The following is a 15,402-nucleotide window of genomic DNA, read 5'->3' as shown; positions in this document are numbered from 1 at the left end:
AGTGAGACAGCCCTGAACCAGACAGACAGTATCAAATTGGCTTTGAGTGTGAAGCTGAACACCATAATCAGCCATGTCTTTTTATAATAAAGGCAGTTCTAGGTACATAGGTAAGTCAAATTTAATGGAAAGAATCAGACAGAAGTATACTCACCACAGAAAGTGTCACTCCTCCACTGCCTGACAGGCAGCCCAGCAGCTTGGCAGGCAGCTGCATAAGATGCGATGGAACTGCAGAGGGCTGAGTAGTGTCCGTTAGAAGAGCAGGAATCTGCTACACAGCTGTGGAAGTGATGCTTGGGACTCAACACTGAGGCGCAGTCTGCAAATGGCCCCAGTTCATTTAGCAGCACCCCACAAAAATCACTGCCTTCAAAAAGCTCCTGTGCCTCAGCCGGACAACGCTTCAGTCTGGAAGAACAGTTAGACCTACAGGCCTCAGCTCTTTGAGACCTCCAGCTGTGGGCAAACTCTAGTCTATTTTGGGCGAGCTCTCCATCGGGCATCATTTGGTCATCAGCAGGGTCAGAGTTTGCGTTCCCACAGAGACCAGAGACAGAAGAGCCGTAACTGCTGGGGAGGATTACCATTAGAGTGCCGATGTTGTAGATGATTAGCTGTAATCCCACATCGGTGTGAATGACGAGTGATGAAGGTGTACGGTGGGCGTTAACATGGCCTGTCTGGTGGGAGTAAGGTAAGGGCTTATACAGTCCATCAAACTGAAAATGAAAAGAAGCAGAACACGTGAGAAATGCATAGACAGTGGTTCATTTAAAGATTGTCTATTTAAAATACTCACCAAGACCTTTCCTGGGTCGTCTTTTCTCACCGCCACCTCCAAACCATAGATTGAGAGTGTTAAGTTAAGACTATGAAATAGCCTTTTGCGGCAACTTGCATCAGAGATAGTGACACTAAATGGTGTTTGCCCAGTTAGGTTGGACTTTGTTTGAACCAGTGAATATGCACAACTGGCTCTAAAGTCAAAATGATGACCATCAAAGGTGGTAAAATGCAGCCCAGTAACGATGGTACAGTTCAGGGGGTTTTCAGGCTGACACACCCTCCTGTGATGCAGCTGCTTGCAGACCATTCCTCTGGGGCACCGTGCTGGGCGGCAGTGGACCTCTCCAGTAACTGGTCCACAGCCACAGAGCTGACCACAGTCTTCTGGCTCCCAGAAAGTGGCATTGAGGCTGTGATATTTGCCTCTGGAGTCTCTGCAGCCGCACTGATGTGGACGCACACAGCCAGTGGGACTCCTGATGAATCCAGGGTTACAGAAGCAGCCCTGCACACAGGCCTTATAACAGTTGGTGGAATTAAATTCACAGGATGGAGGACAGGCTGAGCCACAGGTCTTGTAGTGGCTGTTTGGTGGACAGTGTGCATCTGAAATGATTTCCTGAAGTGTTATTATAAAGATTCTATCACGATAGACAGCAGAAAATTCAACTGCATTATATTGCCCGCCGCAACATACTTACCAAACATCACTTCACCATGGGTAACATCAGATTCTTCACAGACTACAGAATATGAATGTATGGCTTGGTGAAGAGCATTGTTTGAGCTTCCATCAAGCATGTGGTCGACTAAGCAACTTCTATAGAAGGAACCAGGGTCGACTCGATTATGACAGTGTGCCGTCGGACCGCTCTGATCACTGAACACTGCACACCGCTTCTTATGACTGGAGGCCACCCCAGAAACATCATCTGCAGGCAAGTTTGCTTCCTCCAGTTTATCCTCAGTGAAACAGTTCTCGCCATCAAAGAGCTGGTAGGCCAGAGCGAACTCCACACTTGTGTTAATGGGAGGAGAACCAGGCATAGCTTCTGGATACTCATCTTTAGGTTCACCATTGAAATTGCCACACAGCCCATAGACTTTGCCCTTGTAGTGTGGGTCCAGTTTGACAAGAACAGCAGAGTTCCCATTAAAGACTACATGTAAACCAAACTCAGTTTTCAGTAGAGTTTTGCCTCCCTTGTGAGAGACCTTGATCTTACCCCGCAACAGATTAACAGGAATATTAGCCACTTGACCATTAACCTGAAACCAAAAAGGGAGACAGTTTCTGAATGACAAATATGCTCAGGTTTTGCTTTTCTTAACAACAACAACAACAACAACTACTACTCACAAGTATGCTGCCATTTTCACTCCCGAGCCTGATGATGAACCCATAAGCTTGCAAAGTGACTGCTTTTGTGCAGGCTATAGCCCTGCTCTTGTTGCAGCCATTCTTTATGGAGAGACTAAAGGGTGTCAGACCACATGCTGCCCCTTTGCTGGCTGCCATTAGATAGGTACATGTACCCTTGAAGTTAAAGTTGAATCCATCGAATGTGTGGTAATGCTTGCCTCCCCAGGCCCAACACAGACCCTGACGGCTTTCGCATACAGGCACACCATCTCTCTGGTAACATTTCTCCGTTTCATCACATATTCCCTGACAGGGATCTGGGTTTTGGCAATTAAAGGAAAATACATTATTTTCAAAGACAGTCATTATAGTTTGACAATATGAAAAATGAGGCATGCACCAGCAAGGAAATCAACACATTCTTCTTTTTGCTCACCATCCTTGTGGCAAACCATGATTCCATCTGAAACTATACAACTGTGCAGTGCAGGACATGAGTGCTGCTCACAGATGAGAGGAGGCCCACAGGTGCAGTTAATGGTACAGTTTTGCAGCAGTCTGCTCTCAGAGACCTGCAAATAAACATAAAAGAAATCAATAAAAAAAAAAAAAAAAAAATTAAACAGAACCAAAATGTGCTCACTCAAGTAGTTAAGTCCGTCTTAATTTTCCTGCACTTTAAATTGAATTAGACAATTTCTGTTTGCAATATCTTAATAAACACTTTCCTAATTAGGCTGCACACAAAACAGTGTTCAATTCCGACCTCAAACCTCCTCCCGTCCTGTTCGCAGCCACACTGCTCTGCTGCTACACAGGCATGGCCATCATAAAGGTGTTTAGCATCACACTGGCAACCATCCTCACAGTCCCTGGGGCACTGCACTATCTGGCTTATCTCAGGACACAGTGAAGAGCAAGCATTGGCGCACTGGCTGTAGTGGCTGAATTGAGGACACTGATAAACTGTAAAATAAATACAATATAGTCGGTCATCAAGAGGATAATAATTTACGGCATTTAATCATTTGAAAATGTGATGACATTTAACTCAAATAATATACTAAACTGCTAGACTTACCACAGCCTATGATGTTACTCCAGTGGTCAACAATCCCTACTGCCTGCTTACATGCTGCCTCATAGGCCCACAGTACATCACACAGGGCCCAGTGCTGTCCATCTGCAATACAAAGGTCTTTCATGCAGACAGAGTGGTATTTCTGTGGGGACACTAAAAGGTGACAAGAGGAAAATGGTCCCGTGGGATGGGTGAGAAGGCCACAGTACAGCTCAGCGGTGTACTGTGGCAGAGGGGACCGGCAGAGTTCACAGGAACTGCCACATGTGTCATTGCAGGACAATTCAGTATCAGACAACTTCCATGATGTCCCAAAGATGTCAGGATCAGAGATGACTGTCCCACTGGGCAGCTGCAGGTCATCTGAAGGATTGTCATTGTAGTTCCCGCATAGGCCACAGGTTGCCTGGTGGTAGAGGTCAGGGATGATGACCCAAATGTGGTTTTGTAGGTCTGATTTGAGTTCAACTGACTGTGAAGTCTTGATATTGATCCAGCCATTTTTCTGATGAACGGTGATGTTGTTCTGTGAGAATGGCAGGTTCTCATAGACTCCATTTACCTGGGTGAAATAATTCACAAAAGATAAAAATAAACAAAAGATTATACAATACAGTTTTTGTATGCTGTGAAAACTACTTCACAGCTAAAGCAATTGCTAAGAGATGAACAATAAATCATGTTGATGGGATGTGAAATCATTACATGAATTACCTGAATTTTTCCAGGCATAGCTGCTGATATTTTTAAATGCATTTTATTGACTTGCATGTAGATCTGTCGACCCTCAGCACGGTTGCCCTGTGCAGCTATGAAAACAGGCTCCAGTTTCTTTGGAGAGCACATCTGCACCAAGGTGTAGTTACATGAACCGTGAAATTCAAATGCCTGTCCATCAAACGTGGTGTAGCGGGATCCATCAACAGAGCAGTGTGCAACTTTGGGTTTGGGGTGGCAACCTTGAACACCTCTAATAAGCTTACACTCCTCATCCTCTCTACAGGAGACATTACGGCAAGCCATGTGCCCACCAGCATTGCATAAACAGCTTTTTTCGCATGTAGACACCTCCTGTCCTGCCCCGAGGTATTCTCCACGGTGAAAGCAGCCACAGTTTTCTGGAGAGACACAGAGGCTGCCACTGTGAACTAAACCTGCTTCACAGAGGCAGTTCTCTCCGGTGTTTTGAGGCACCTCTAGGGTGTTATTCTGCCAGCCGAGGCAGAGATGAACAGAAGCAGAACTCATGTTGTAACTGGTACTGGAGGGACATGACAGGGCTGTAGAGATACAGAGAGACATCAGTCACTTAGGGAGGGAAGACAGCAAAATGTTGTAATGGTTAGGGTTGACCAGTGATGCATTAGTACCATCTAGTGGTCCGATGGCACCTAAGAGGTTGTGGCCTCAATACCAATGAGTCACAGCACACTGTATCCAATATACACTGAATGTTCTTACTTGCAATGAATGCACAATTCACTTTACAAATCAGGTATAGGCCTGTAGGTACTTAAAGAATGTATTCTCCACTCTCGTTTCCTTATGTTATGTGATCAATAACAGCAAACAATCTAAAACATGAAATGGCATCTGCAAACTCGCCATATTTCATTTGGTGTGCAATGATGCTGAATTCCAAACAGCATAGTAACACACCGTAAAAGGATATTAATTCAAATCACTGGGAGCACACTCACAGCAGAATCCAGGGCTCCTCCAGGCATAAACTAGAGCCTCGTGGGTAAGGCAGACGGCCGTATACACTGCCAGGGAGTGACACAGTGCAGGCTGGAGCCCTCCGTGAAGACACAGGTCACTGACGCAGCGCTTGTAAAAGCTGGAGGGGTCCACTTTGCCATGACAGTGTCTGAATGGTCCATTAACTTCCAGAATCTTCCCGCAAGCCTCCGGGTCAGAGAATCGGGCCAGACGCTCAGATGAACATTTTGGACAACTTCCTCCTAGACAGCCCTCCACACACCAGGGGTTCTGCCCACTTCTCCAAGCGTTTCCAAACTGCTCAGGGCTCAGATGCTCCTGTGTGCCATTTGCTGTGAGGTCATCAGCAGGATCAGAGTTGAAGTTGCCACACAAGCCACAAGTAGCATTAGCATATTTACTGGAGAGATTAATGGCAACGATTCCCTCTCTACTGAGACTAAATTCAAATCCCCTGTTTGTGTAGATGTAAGTGTGCAGCCCCAGAGAGAAAGCCAGTGCAGCAGGGCCAAAGTGATAGGGCATGCTCCTCTTGACACCTTCCACCTGTAGGGGGTGCCAAAATTGCATTTTAAAATTCAGCAAAGGGCAACACAGTTTATGAAAGGTACTCTTTGTGATATCGAGTTTAATCATTTAATAACTTTTTTTTTTTTTTTTTTTTTTTTTACAAAATTGAAAGACAATAGGATACCAACCTCTATATTCTCAGTGTTTTTGCTGTTTAACTTTACAAGCACACCACTCACGTTGACCAGGACATGAAGCGCTGACTCCAGGTGTCCATCTGTTTGTATATAAACCTCAATGCCATCGAGGCCTTGCCGCTGTTCACACATGCCCATTAACTGGTACTGACAGGTGCCATGCAAATCATAGTCATGCTGGTCAAAGGTGACTACGTGATGACCCGTGTGCATGCATGTCTGCCAGCGGTGCGGCACACAGCTTCTGACACCATCCTGAAGACCGCAGTGTTCATCTGGTCCACAAGAATCGGAATGGCACTGCATCTGGTGGGTGTTGGGGTCACAAGCGCAGCGTTCGGTGCATCCCTCATCAGCCCAGAAGGTCTGGTTGCTGTGGTAACTGTAACCATTGTGAGTGCAGCCACACTGGGATGAGGGGACACAGGTGTCGCCATCCAGGATCAATCCTGGGTCACACTGGCAAGTCTCCACACACGCCAGTGTGCACGGCCTTGAACCGAATGGGTCCTGACAGGTGGCGGGGCAAGCTGTGCCACAGGACTTATAATGACTATTCGGTGGGCAGGACGTGGCTTATAGAAGAGAGGGAGAGAAGGAGAATGATCAATAATATGGAGGAAGACCATACACATGCCTTAATAGAAGCAGCTTTTGGGCCCTTTAAAAAGGGTAAATCCACCAATTTTACACATCAAAGTGTGTTTACAGGTCATTGGTACTACTGCATATTCGAAAAAAGTTGTATAAAAGCCTTTTGTTGCTTCAGAGGAGGCTGCATGTAATCTGATAAACTGCCTCCAGTGAAGTCACTCAGAGGTTAAGTTGCATTGGGGGTAATAAAGAGACAAGGTTTTGGAAGGTAGGAGAATTCATGAGATAAAGCTGATATCTCTGGTTCTGCTGTATCAGATTTGTCCTGAAACGGTTATGAGTCCAACAGTGTTAGAGTAGTAGTTCAATATAAGATCAATTGACTGATTCTAAGATGCAGTAATACTCCCCAAGACCTGTAAACACTCTTAAAAGGGTAACTTCACCAATACATTTAAGATTGTTTTATGAATGTTTCAGTGTAGTTGTGTGAAATCACCAAACAATGTAAAGCAATGCAACAGTACACTCAATTAATAATTTGTAAGAGACATTTTAATTTATAAAAGTATTCAACTGATAGCCCAAATCGGCTTACGGCAGGAGGTGATGTTCCTCCACTCTCCGATCTGAATCTGGGCATTTTGGCAGGCGGCAGCGTAGGCCTCCAAGATCAGGCAGATGGTCTTCTGAGTGTCATTACTGGAGCACAGGTCAAATATGCTCACAGCTGTGGAGATTTCAGTGTAGCTAACAACCTCACGGCACAAGTAGAATGGATTTTGTGGCAACCAAATGTACTCATGCAGGGAGATCCAGAGATGGGCCACGTTTTTCTCCTGTAGCTGTTCAGTGGAGCAGTGTGGGCATGCATCCCCACAGTCTGCAGTGCACAGAGCTTCTGGGTCAGGAACTCTCCAGCTCCAACCAAAGGTGGTAGCATCGACAGCCTCACCCTGAGGGGTCCTGAGGTCATCTTCTTCGATGCCATTATTATTCCCACACAAACCCTGGACTTCTGTGTTAATAGGGAGACTGATCGTGGCAATATGAGATTTGTCATACTTGATTTGGATGCCTAGACTTGTCTCCACAATGACAAACATGCCAGCCTGATGAATCTTCACGAGTCCAAACTGTAGAGTCACAGGTAGAAACCTTTTCTCGCCATTTACCTGTCGAGAGAGAACATTTTGTCTGTCTTTATAAATCAGTTAAGGTTGAGTGGCATTGATTGATTGGCTAAGATGTTGATGTGACTATTGGCACCTCCAAATTTAAGCTTACCCAAACATAGCCTTTTTCCCCTCTGTAGATATTAATACTGTCATAAGCCACTTTGACATGAATAGCTTGAAGAGAGGAAGCCTTGTTTGGGGTTCTGTCTTTCTGTGCCCCAACCCAAAATTTCACATTCTCGCTGGTCTCATTAAATATTTGGATCAGAGTGTAGGTACAGTTTCCTTGAAATTCAAACACCTTCCCATCAAATGTGTAGAAATGGGCGCCTCCCAGTACCAAGCATTGGGTTTGCCTAGGTTGGCTCTGGACACCACATGTCTCTCCAAGTTCACAGATTCTAGAATCATTAGGAGCTGTAAAATAAGGGAAAAAAGTATCAGATTAATGGCAGTTTAGAGAAAGATAGAGATCAGCCTTTAAAATAAAAACTGCTGTGAGTAATTAATGAATAAAGTTAATGAACAAATCAGCTGCTTTGGGGTTTTAAGTGCAAGTGTTCAGTAATCAAAGACGCACTGTTTTGATGGCATCAAACATTAATACACATTTAATTATTTGTGTATTATTGTATGGCCCCACAAGGACAAGAAAAATCATAAGTGGTGCATTATTACTGATGACTGACAAGCAGCACAATCACGCTCAAACCCAGAGGCAAACAGGAGACTTAATGGACTATTCAAAGGGGAAAGACTTGCACAGAATTTTAGGACTGAGAAAAAAAAAACAAAAAAAAAAAACAAACCAGCTTTGTGGCATGTGTGAGGTTGCAAAACAGCCCAGACAGAAAAACAAAGTGACAAAATTTGACTAGTGAGTGTTGCATGGTGTGGCTGAATGGACGACAGTTAGCCTGTTAGGAAATGTCACCCAACCCAGCAGAACCAGCTGGGCTTACTTTTCCTTGTACAGCCCCAGGTATCGTTAAGGGTGCAGCCCTCTCCCTCGGGGCAAGAGGCTGGCTTACAGCACATGGTGGCAGTGGCAGAGCAGTTACAGCGCTCGGAGCATCCCTCAGCCCACGATATCTCCCCGATCTACAGAGAGAACAGTGAGTCACTGTTTGTGTGCGTCACCTAACTGCTCAGACCAGCAAACAAACAGCAAAAACACAAAAGGCCTAGGATTTTGTGGTTACTCATGCAACATGTACAGGTGAGGCATATGCATGTTTGGCAAAGACATTCATGAGTCATTAAATTAAGTGCATGTCACTTGTAGAGCTCAACTGTGGCAACATGTTTATAACTGAACCTGCAGTGGGATCACATGTTAATTCGTCATAACAGCACACACCCTTATTGAACCAAACAGGTTAATCGGAGTCCAGACCAGAGTGATTTATCAGAGCAGATAAGATGCTAAATGTACAGTTTCAGTGGATTAAGAAAAATCTCACATTAAATGGCATCATACAAGGAAACCTTATATGCTAGTTGATAATGATGAACAACAAAAGGCCTTAAAATATTGGCACCAGATGGAACATTTTAGTGGTCATGAAAAGGCAGATAAACTGACAAAATGCTGACTAAATAGTTATATTCTGTCCAGTACATGTGTACATTTTGAAAAGCAGTAAATGTCTGTATCAGCAGGTTGCCATCACAATAAGTGTAGGCTTAATGTTCATTTCCCTTCAGGAAAGACTTGATGCAATTAGGTGAAACATAAAAAAGTGCATTTATTGGACAAAATTTGCTGGAAAATGTTGGATATTGGCAAAAAATGTAATATCTTGCTAGCGGTTAAACTTAATAATATGTAGCTGCTCACCTCATAGTAGTGCCCATGGTAGAAGCAGCCACATTGCTCAGCTTTGACACAGCCATTTCCACGCTGCATGTAACCAGAGTCACACTGACATCCTTCATAACACGCCCACGGGCAGGGGATATCGGATAAAATACCACAGGACTCCGGGCACGCACTGACGCATATATTGTAGTGAGAATTTTCGGGGCATGAGAGCGCTGTGGGAGGGAGAAAAAGAAAGGGTTCATGTGCTGTACCAGAGTCCAAGTAGCCTTACATCAATCTGGCAAGTTCACTGTAGAGAGCTTGCCAGAGTTCTATGAGTACAATAGAGGCATGTGTGCAGACCTGTATGATTTACATGGCACACCACAAAAGACTAATGAAGCAAACATGTCTGTTAGAATCAGGATTTATGATACTCACAGCACCGCTCACCCCTCCATGGTCTGACTTCAGCTCCTGCCTCCTGACATGCAAAAGTGTACTCTGTCAAACTACTGCAAAACAAGTCTTCTTTCCCATTAGACATGCACAAATCATTCACACAGTTCTGAAAGAAAGGCTCTGGGTCCACAGTGGAGTGGCATCCACTAAAGGATCCTGCAGGATTGGGCAGACTGCCACAGAGGTTATCTGATGCAAATTCAGCTGCCATGGTAGAGTTGCACGCTGAACAGTGATCGCATTCTTCAGAGCAGTTCGTTCCAGGTGGTGAAAGTGACCAGGAAGATGCAGAGATGGAAATGTTATTTGGGAGACTGCCATTTGTGCGGTCGTACGTACGAACAGAACTGATGTTTGCACACAAGCCGCACACTTTTCTATGGGAGGCAGGGATCACGATTTGGATCAGATGAGGCCCACCATATGTGACAACAACCCCGGTGTCAACAACAACCATACGGGTCAACGAGCCAGAATTAAGTATTGCTATGTGATCCAGCTGGACAGGAAGACCCCATAAAACACCATCAATCTGTGAAAATACAAATCTTAAGGTAAAAATCAAGGCACACTAAACAGTTGTAAATATGTTGTGCTGCTGTGTTTGTAAATGTGCAAGTCCTTACCTTTACTTTCCCCAAATGCTCCATCTCCAGTGACATGTTCACGCCATGGATTCTGAAATGCAGTCGTCCTTGCTGAATAATAACAGTGAGGTCAGTCTCTTCCTCGTCACAACTCTGAGATAGAACATAACGGCAGTTTCCCATATTAAGGTCAAAGTTGTGTCCGTCATAGCTCCTGAAGTGTCTGCCACCCATGACTGTGCATCTAGCAGGTTGTGGTGCATGACATGCCCTCTGACCATCCTGGATGGCACATTTTGTTCCATCTGGACATGTGTGGTTTGTACACTCTACTCTGTTGTGGCCTACACAGGCACAGAACAGTTGACAATTCTCATCGGGGTAGAAGTTCTCATGTATTTTATGGTAAATACCATTGTAAATGCAGCCACACTCAGAGTTTGGTACACACTCCCCATCACTGTGAAAAAACCCAGGTTTGCAGAAACAGCCTTCTTTGCATTTCACTGCCAGAGGACTTGTTTTTTCTACACAGTCAGACATGTGGCTGGAGCACAGGTGGTATTCACTGTTCTGTGGACAGGAGAGCTCTACGGAGAAAAAAAAATATAAATACATTTTTTAAATATTCCTATTCTGTACACATTTAGCATAAAACAAATGACATTTTTTGTGATTACTTACCACAAAAGTCAGAAGCTCTCCATTCATCCACTTTAACTCCCATTTCTTGACATACAGCGACATAGCTGGACAGAACCAGACACAGGGTCGTCTGGTTACTGTAACAGAGGTCATGAACACAGTTGTCATAGAAATCTTGTGGATCAACCGTTTTGTGGCAGCTCTGGAGCGCTCCCTCTCTATCCAGTAGCCGTCCACAGAAATCCCCCCCCTGATAAAGAGCAATATCTTGGGGATGGCAACCTGACGTGTGCAAAGGCACATCCACACATTCTTGTTTACTGCTGGTTTGCCAGTGTCTAACAGCCAGAGAGAGATCAGATTCATCGTCGATTATCAAATCATCTTCTGGATTAGCATTGAAGTTCCCGCACAAGCCACAGAGATGACCAGAGAAGATCCGAGGCATTTGAACAGTCAGAACATCAGAGCGGTGCGTCACAACAAGGCCAAAGTCGGTCTCTACACACTTTGAGAGTCCAGCCATGTAGAGCTTCACTTTGCCTCTGCTCAGCACAGATGGCAGATGCATTAGCATGCCATTAACCTGAAACGAGAGGAGAGAGAATTCAACATCGAAGTTGAGCACACATTAGCATCTCTAGATTAACTACTGGAAATAAATGAACCTACCATAACCTTGTTACTCCAATCACTTGCAATCTCTATGGCATAACCAGAAACCACAATTTTAACACGCCGGAAGGAAACATTTGCAGCATCTCTTATCTGGTTCTGAACCTCCACACTGAAGTCTTCTAGGTCCCCCCAGCTGGGACAGTAAGAAGTGAGTAGGTAGGTACAATTGCCATAGACATCAAAGTTACGCCCATCAAAGGTGGTATAATGAGGATCTCCTTTGGCTATGCACAGCCCAGGCCCATCCAAGTGGCAGCCGAGGACTCCATTCAGCAGCTTGCACACTTTACCATCCTGGCAATGAGACTGACCACACATGACCGCCTTGGAGTTAGGCAGGCAGACACATTCTTTCTGGCACTGTTCGTCGACCCAGAAATTCTCCTTGGGGAGATAGTAGGAACCTTGGTGGAGACAACCGCACTTGCTATGTGGGACACACTTGCCATCACTCAGCAGATACCCTCTGTTGCATTGGCATGATTCCACACAGGGCTGGGAGCAATTATGATGGGACTCCGGATTACCGCAGGTGGCAGGGCAGGCAGAGCCACAGATCTCATAGCGGCTGTTCATTGGACATGCCATAGCTGTGAAAGGAGGAACAAAATCTTCATCACACTACAGATGAACTTTTTTTAATGCTGGCCAATGAGATTGAATTATTTTACATCAACACATCTTTTAGACTAAAGTCTTAACATCCTAAATTAGACAGTTTAATAAAGTAGCGAATGATGGAATTAGCCAAAAAGTGAGACCTAGTTATTTCCTCAATCTTGCAGCCAGATGTTTGTGGGTCCACCCCCCCAGAGTGAAATGTGTATTTTAAAAAAGGAGACATATTTTGCTCATTTTCAGGTTGATACTCTTATTTTGGGTTACTACTAGATTAGGGCTAAGAAAAAAAACAAACACACACACACACACACACACACACAACCCATCAGTTTCCTCATACTGTCAAGGGCTGCAGCACTGTATTCCCCCTTTCTGAAATGCTCTTTGAGAAACAGCCCCCCATTTCCCCACACGCCTGACCCAGCACTGCCAACAACAATGCAGCACCTATGCTAAATCAAATCTTATGTGCCAAACTAGCTGCTATGCATAAATTATGCAAATATCTGATACAGTCATGTAATGTGATGTCACAGAGACACAGAACTAGAGAAGAACTACTGAAGGGGAGTTTCAGGAGCAGTGTTTTCTGTAGTAGAGACGAGTTTCTGTTGGTGCAGACTTTGACCTTTAAAGATTTTTCTCATGATGCACAGGAACATTTATTAAAATGCAGAAGGTGGGGGGAGGAAAAAAAAAAAAAAAGCATGATAGGTCTCTTTAAAGGCCATTTTCTCAAAATGAATTTCCCCCCCTTCACTTCTCCACTTCACTAACATTACATACCAACTTTGCAGTTATGTTCCCGTCTGTTTTCCTTTGACTTTAATATGTCAACATAATGAAATAAAATGAATGAAATTGTACCCGATTCACCCGTAGTGTCTCCCATTAAAATAATTAGATAAATGTAAAACTCACTGCACTTTGCGATGGTTCTCCAGTTTTTCAGTCTTGCCCCGACCTTCTGGCACATCGTGGCATAGGCCGTCAATATCTTGCACACAGTAGATGCAGCTTCGTTCACACATAGGTTGTTTTCACAACTACGAACAAATGGCTCAGGATCAATGTATGAGTGACAATCAGCAAAAGGTCCAACACTCCTCTGCAGTAGAGTGCACCCATTCATGAAAGAGCTGCCTTTAATGCCAGGTTGGCTTTGGGTGCACACTGGGCACGAGACACCATCACCGGCACAATCCTCAATACAGGAGCTTACGTCAGTGTTCACTACCCATGGGAGGGTAAAATCCACAGTCTGGGTCTCATCAGCGCCATTAGATGTAATTACACCATTTGAAGAGCTGTGATTAGCATTTCCACACAAACCGCACAGGACTCCATGCAGCTCTGGGCCAGCTTCAACCTGGAGATGGTGCTTCCAGTCGTACTGCAGAGCCAGGCCGATGTCGGTGTCTAAGACAACGCTGGAGCCACTTGGATAAAGGTTCAGAGACCCGTTTCCCAGGGTAAGGGGCAGGTTCCTCTTCTGTCCATTAATCTACAAGTTTAAATGCAAGAACAGACATGAGTCTACAAAAAAAAAAAAAAGGGTTAGTGAAAATTAAAAAGTATATTTAATGCAAGTAAGTTCAGTACACTCACCCTAACATGATTTTTGTCTCCTTTCAGTATGGAGATATTGAAGCCCTGGATGCTTATCTGCACCATGTGGATGGTGGAGATGCTGGCACTGTTCAAATATGCTCTTTCTATATTAATCTGCAGTGGAACCAATGCATTTAAGCCTGGACAGGTAGTTTGAACTAAAGTGTAGTTACAGTTTCCCTGTAGCACAAAATCTCTTCCATCAAATGTGCGGTAATAAGAATCGCCCCACGCAGAGCATATTTTAGTTTTCAGAAAACAGAGTGGTTTCCCATCTTTGATGGAACATTTCTGTTTGTGACCACACTGCAAGTCTACACAAGAAGCTGAAACCGAAAGGGAAGTCAATTATTCATCTGAATGTAAATGTTACACAAATGTAACAGTCAAAATGTCATTCAGGAAGCCACAGTACATACCTTTCTCACATACTGCTGGATTTGTTTGTCTGTTCATGGTGCTCAGATAGTATCCCACATCTGTGTCTGTGTAAGGAGAGCTGGGCTCCGCATCATCAGGCAGCTGAGTAAAGTTCTGGGAGAATTCAACACCAGACACTGTCTGACTGCTGTCATCCTGCTGCTCACTCATATCAACTGAATAAAGCATAGGTAAAGTCTGACAGATATCATCAACAGATAACAGCACTGTTAGTGCTGAAGGACCGGGTGCATTGTCATGTCCAAAATAAACGAGCTGAAGAGGACTGTCACTGGTAATATGGATTTTATCTGAGGTCTCAAGTGGGATGACCTTCATTATGCCACCGAGAAGAGACACGTTCCTTCGCCCGGTGCTGGTCGTGATGTCCACTTCAGATTGAATAGCAGTCATTGCCAATAGGAAACTGGAACTCATTCTTGTGTTTGCCAAGGGAGGGATAATGTAATCAAAACCCCAGTCAGAGGCTGGTTTCAGCTGAGCAAATCCATACAAGCAGTGCCCAGTTGTGTGTTTGGAGCAAGTAAAACCAACCATGACGCCGACAGCTTCTAGGGAGGTTACCTCCGAGCCAGAGAGGCTGGAGTTGCTTTGGAGGTAAACACTCTGCAGCACCCCAATATGCATCTTCAGGAAACTACCTCTGAGGTACACATTGCCTTTAAAGAGCATGTCACCTGAGAGGAAGATATCCACTGATGTGTTGTGGTCTGAACTCGTGATCACCATCTGACTGACTACACTTTCGTTAGGGAAGTGAGGAGTAACAGGATAGTAGTGGGTACCCCAGGAGGACACATCATGAAGGAGGCTGTGGTCACAACCTATACTGGTACAGACTGAGGCAAGGGCCGTAATAGGCAGTAGAGACCTCACACTGAGGAGGAAGGAGGAGTTACTGCTGGTCATTCTCACAGACACAGGCAGGTGAACCGTCTTTGACTCGTTAGCAGCGAGGAAAATGTGTCTCATGAAGCTGCTTTCCAGAACCTGCACAGTGACTGAGGTCCAAACACCAGTAGCTGTGATGGTTACTTGATGGCCAACATTCGCTGTTGGATCATTATAAGGGGGAAACATCATCAGAAACTTCCTCCCAGGCCTGGCCCCAGACAGGCC

The 15,402-nt window shown here is 44.7% G+C and overlaps 1 protein-coding gene across 1 annotated transcript in view; it reads right to left on the bottom strand.

Moving 5' to 3' along the window:
• The window catches only part of LOC119005699 (IgGFc-binding protein), a 39,704-nt gene that overhangs the window by 22,363 nt on the left and 1,939 nt on the right, over window positions 1-15,402 (bottom strand). The window contains exons 2-22 of the mRNA XM_037073561.1: window positions 14,262-15,401; window positions 13,840-14,168; window positions 13,153-13,735; window positions 11,605-12,200; window positions 10,972-11,518; window positions 10,327-10,877; window positions 9,680-10,232; window positions 9,275-9,471; window positions 8,397-8,535; window positions 7,544-7,851; window positions 6,855-7,431; window positions 5,654-6,237; window positions 4,934-5,501; window positions 3,948-4,513; window positions 3,234-3,795; window positions 2,919-3,118; window positions 2,589-2,724; window positions 2,150-2,469; window positions 1,491-2,058; window positions 803-1,395; window positions 155-722 (exon numbers count right to left, since the gene is read on the bottom strand). Of these exons, the coding sequence (XP_036929456.1) occupies window positions 155-722; window positions 803-1,395; window positions 1,491-2,058; window positions 2,150-2,469; window positions 2,589-2,724; window positions 2,919-3,118; window positions 3,234-3,795; window positions 3,948-4,513; window positions 4,934-5,501; window positions 5,654-6,237; window positions 6,855-7,431; window positions 7,544-7,851; window positions 8,397-8,535; window positions 9,275-9,471; window positions 9,680-10,232; window positions 10,327-10,877; window positions 10,972-11,518; window positions 11,605-12,200; window positions 13,153-13,735; window positions 13,840-14,168; window positions 14,262-15,401 (10,185 nt within the window). The remainder of the gene's footprint in view (window positions 1-154; window positions 723-802; window positions 1,396-1,490; window positions 2,059-2,149; window positions 2,470-2,588; window positions 2,725-2,918; window positions 3,119-3,233; window positions 3,796-3,947; window positions 4,514-4,933; window positions 5,502-5,653; window positions 6,238-6,854; window positions 7,432-7,543; window positions 7,852-8,396; window positions 8,536-9,274; window positions 9,472-9,679; window positions 10,233-10,326; window positions 10,878-10,971; window positions 11,519-11,604; window positions 12,201-13,152; window positions 13,736-13,839; window positions 14,169-14,261; window position 15,402) is intronic.

Source organism: Acanthopagrus latus, chromosome 17, assembly GCF_904848185.1.
Source record: "Acanthopagrus latus isolate v.2019 chromosome 17, fAcaLat1.1, whole genome shotgun sequence".
Classification (NCBI taxonomy): Eukaryota; Metazoa; Chordata; class Actinopteri; order Spariformes; family Sparidae; genus Acanthopagrus; species Acanthopagrus latus.
The sequence above is the reverse complement of the archived record's forward strand: the minus strand, read 5'-3'. Positions and strand labels throughout refer to the sequence as shown.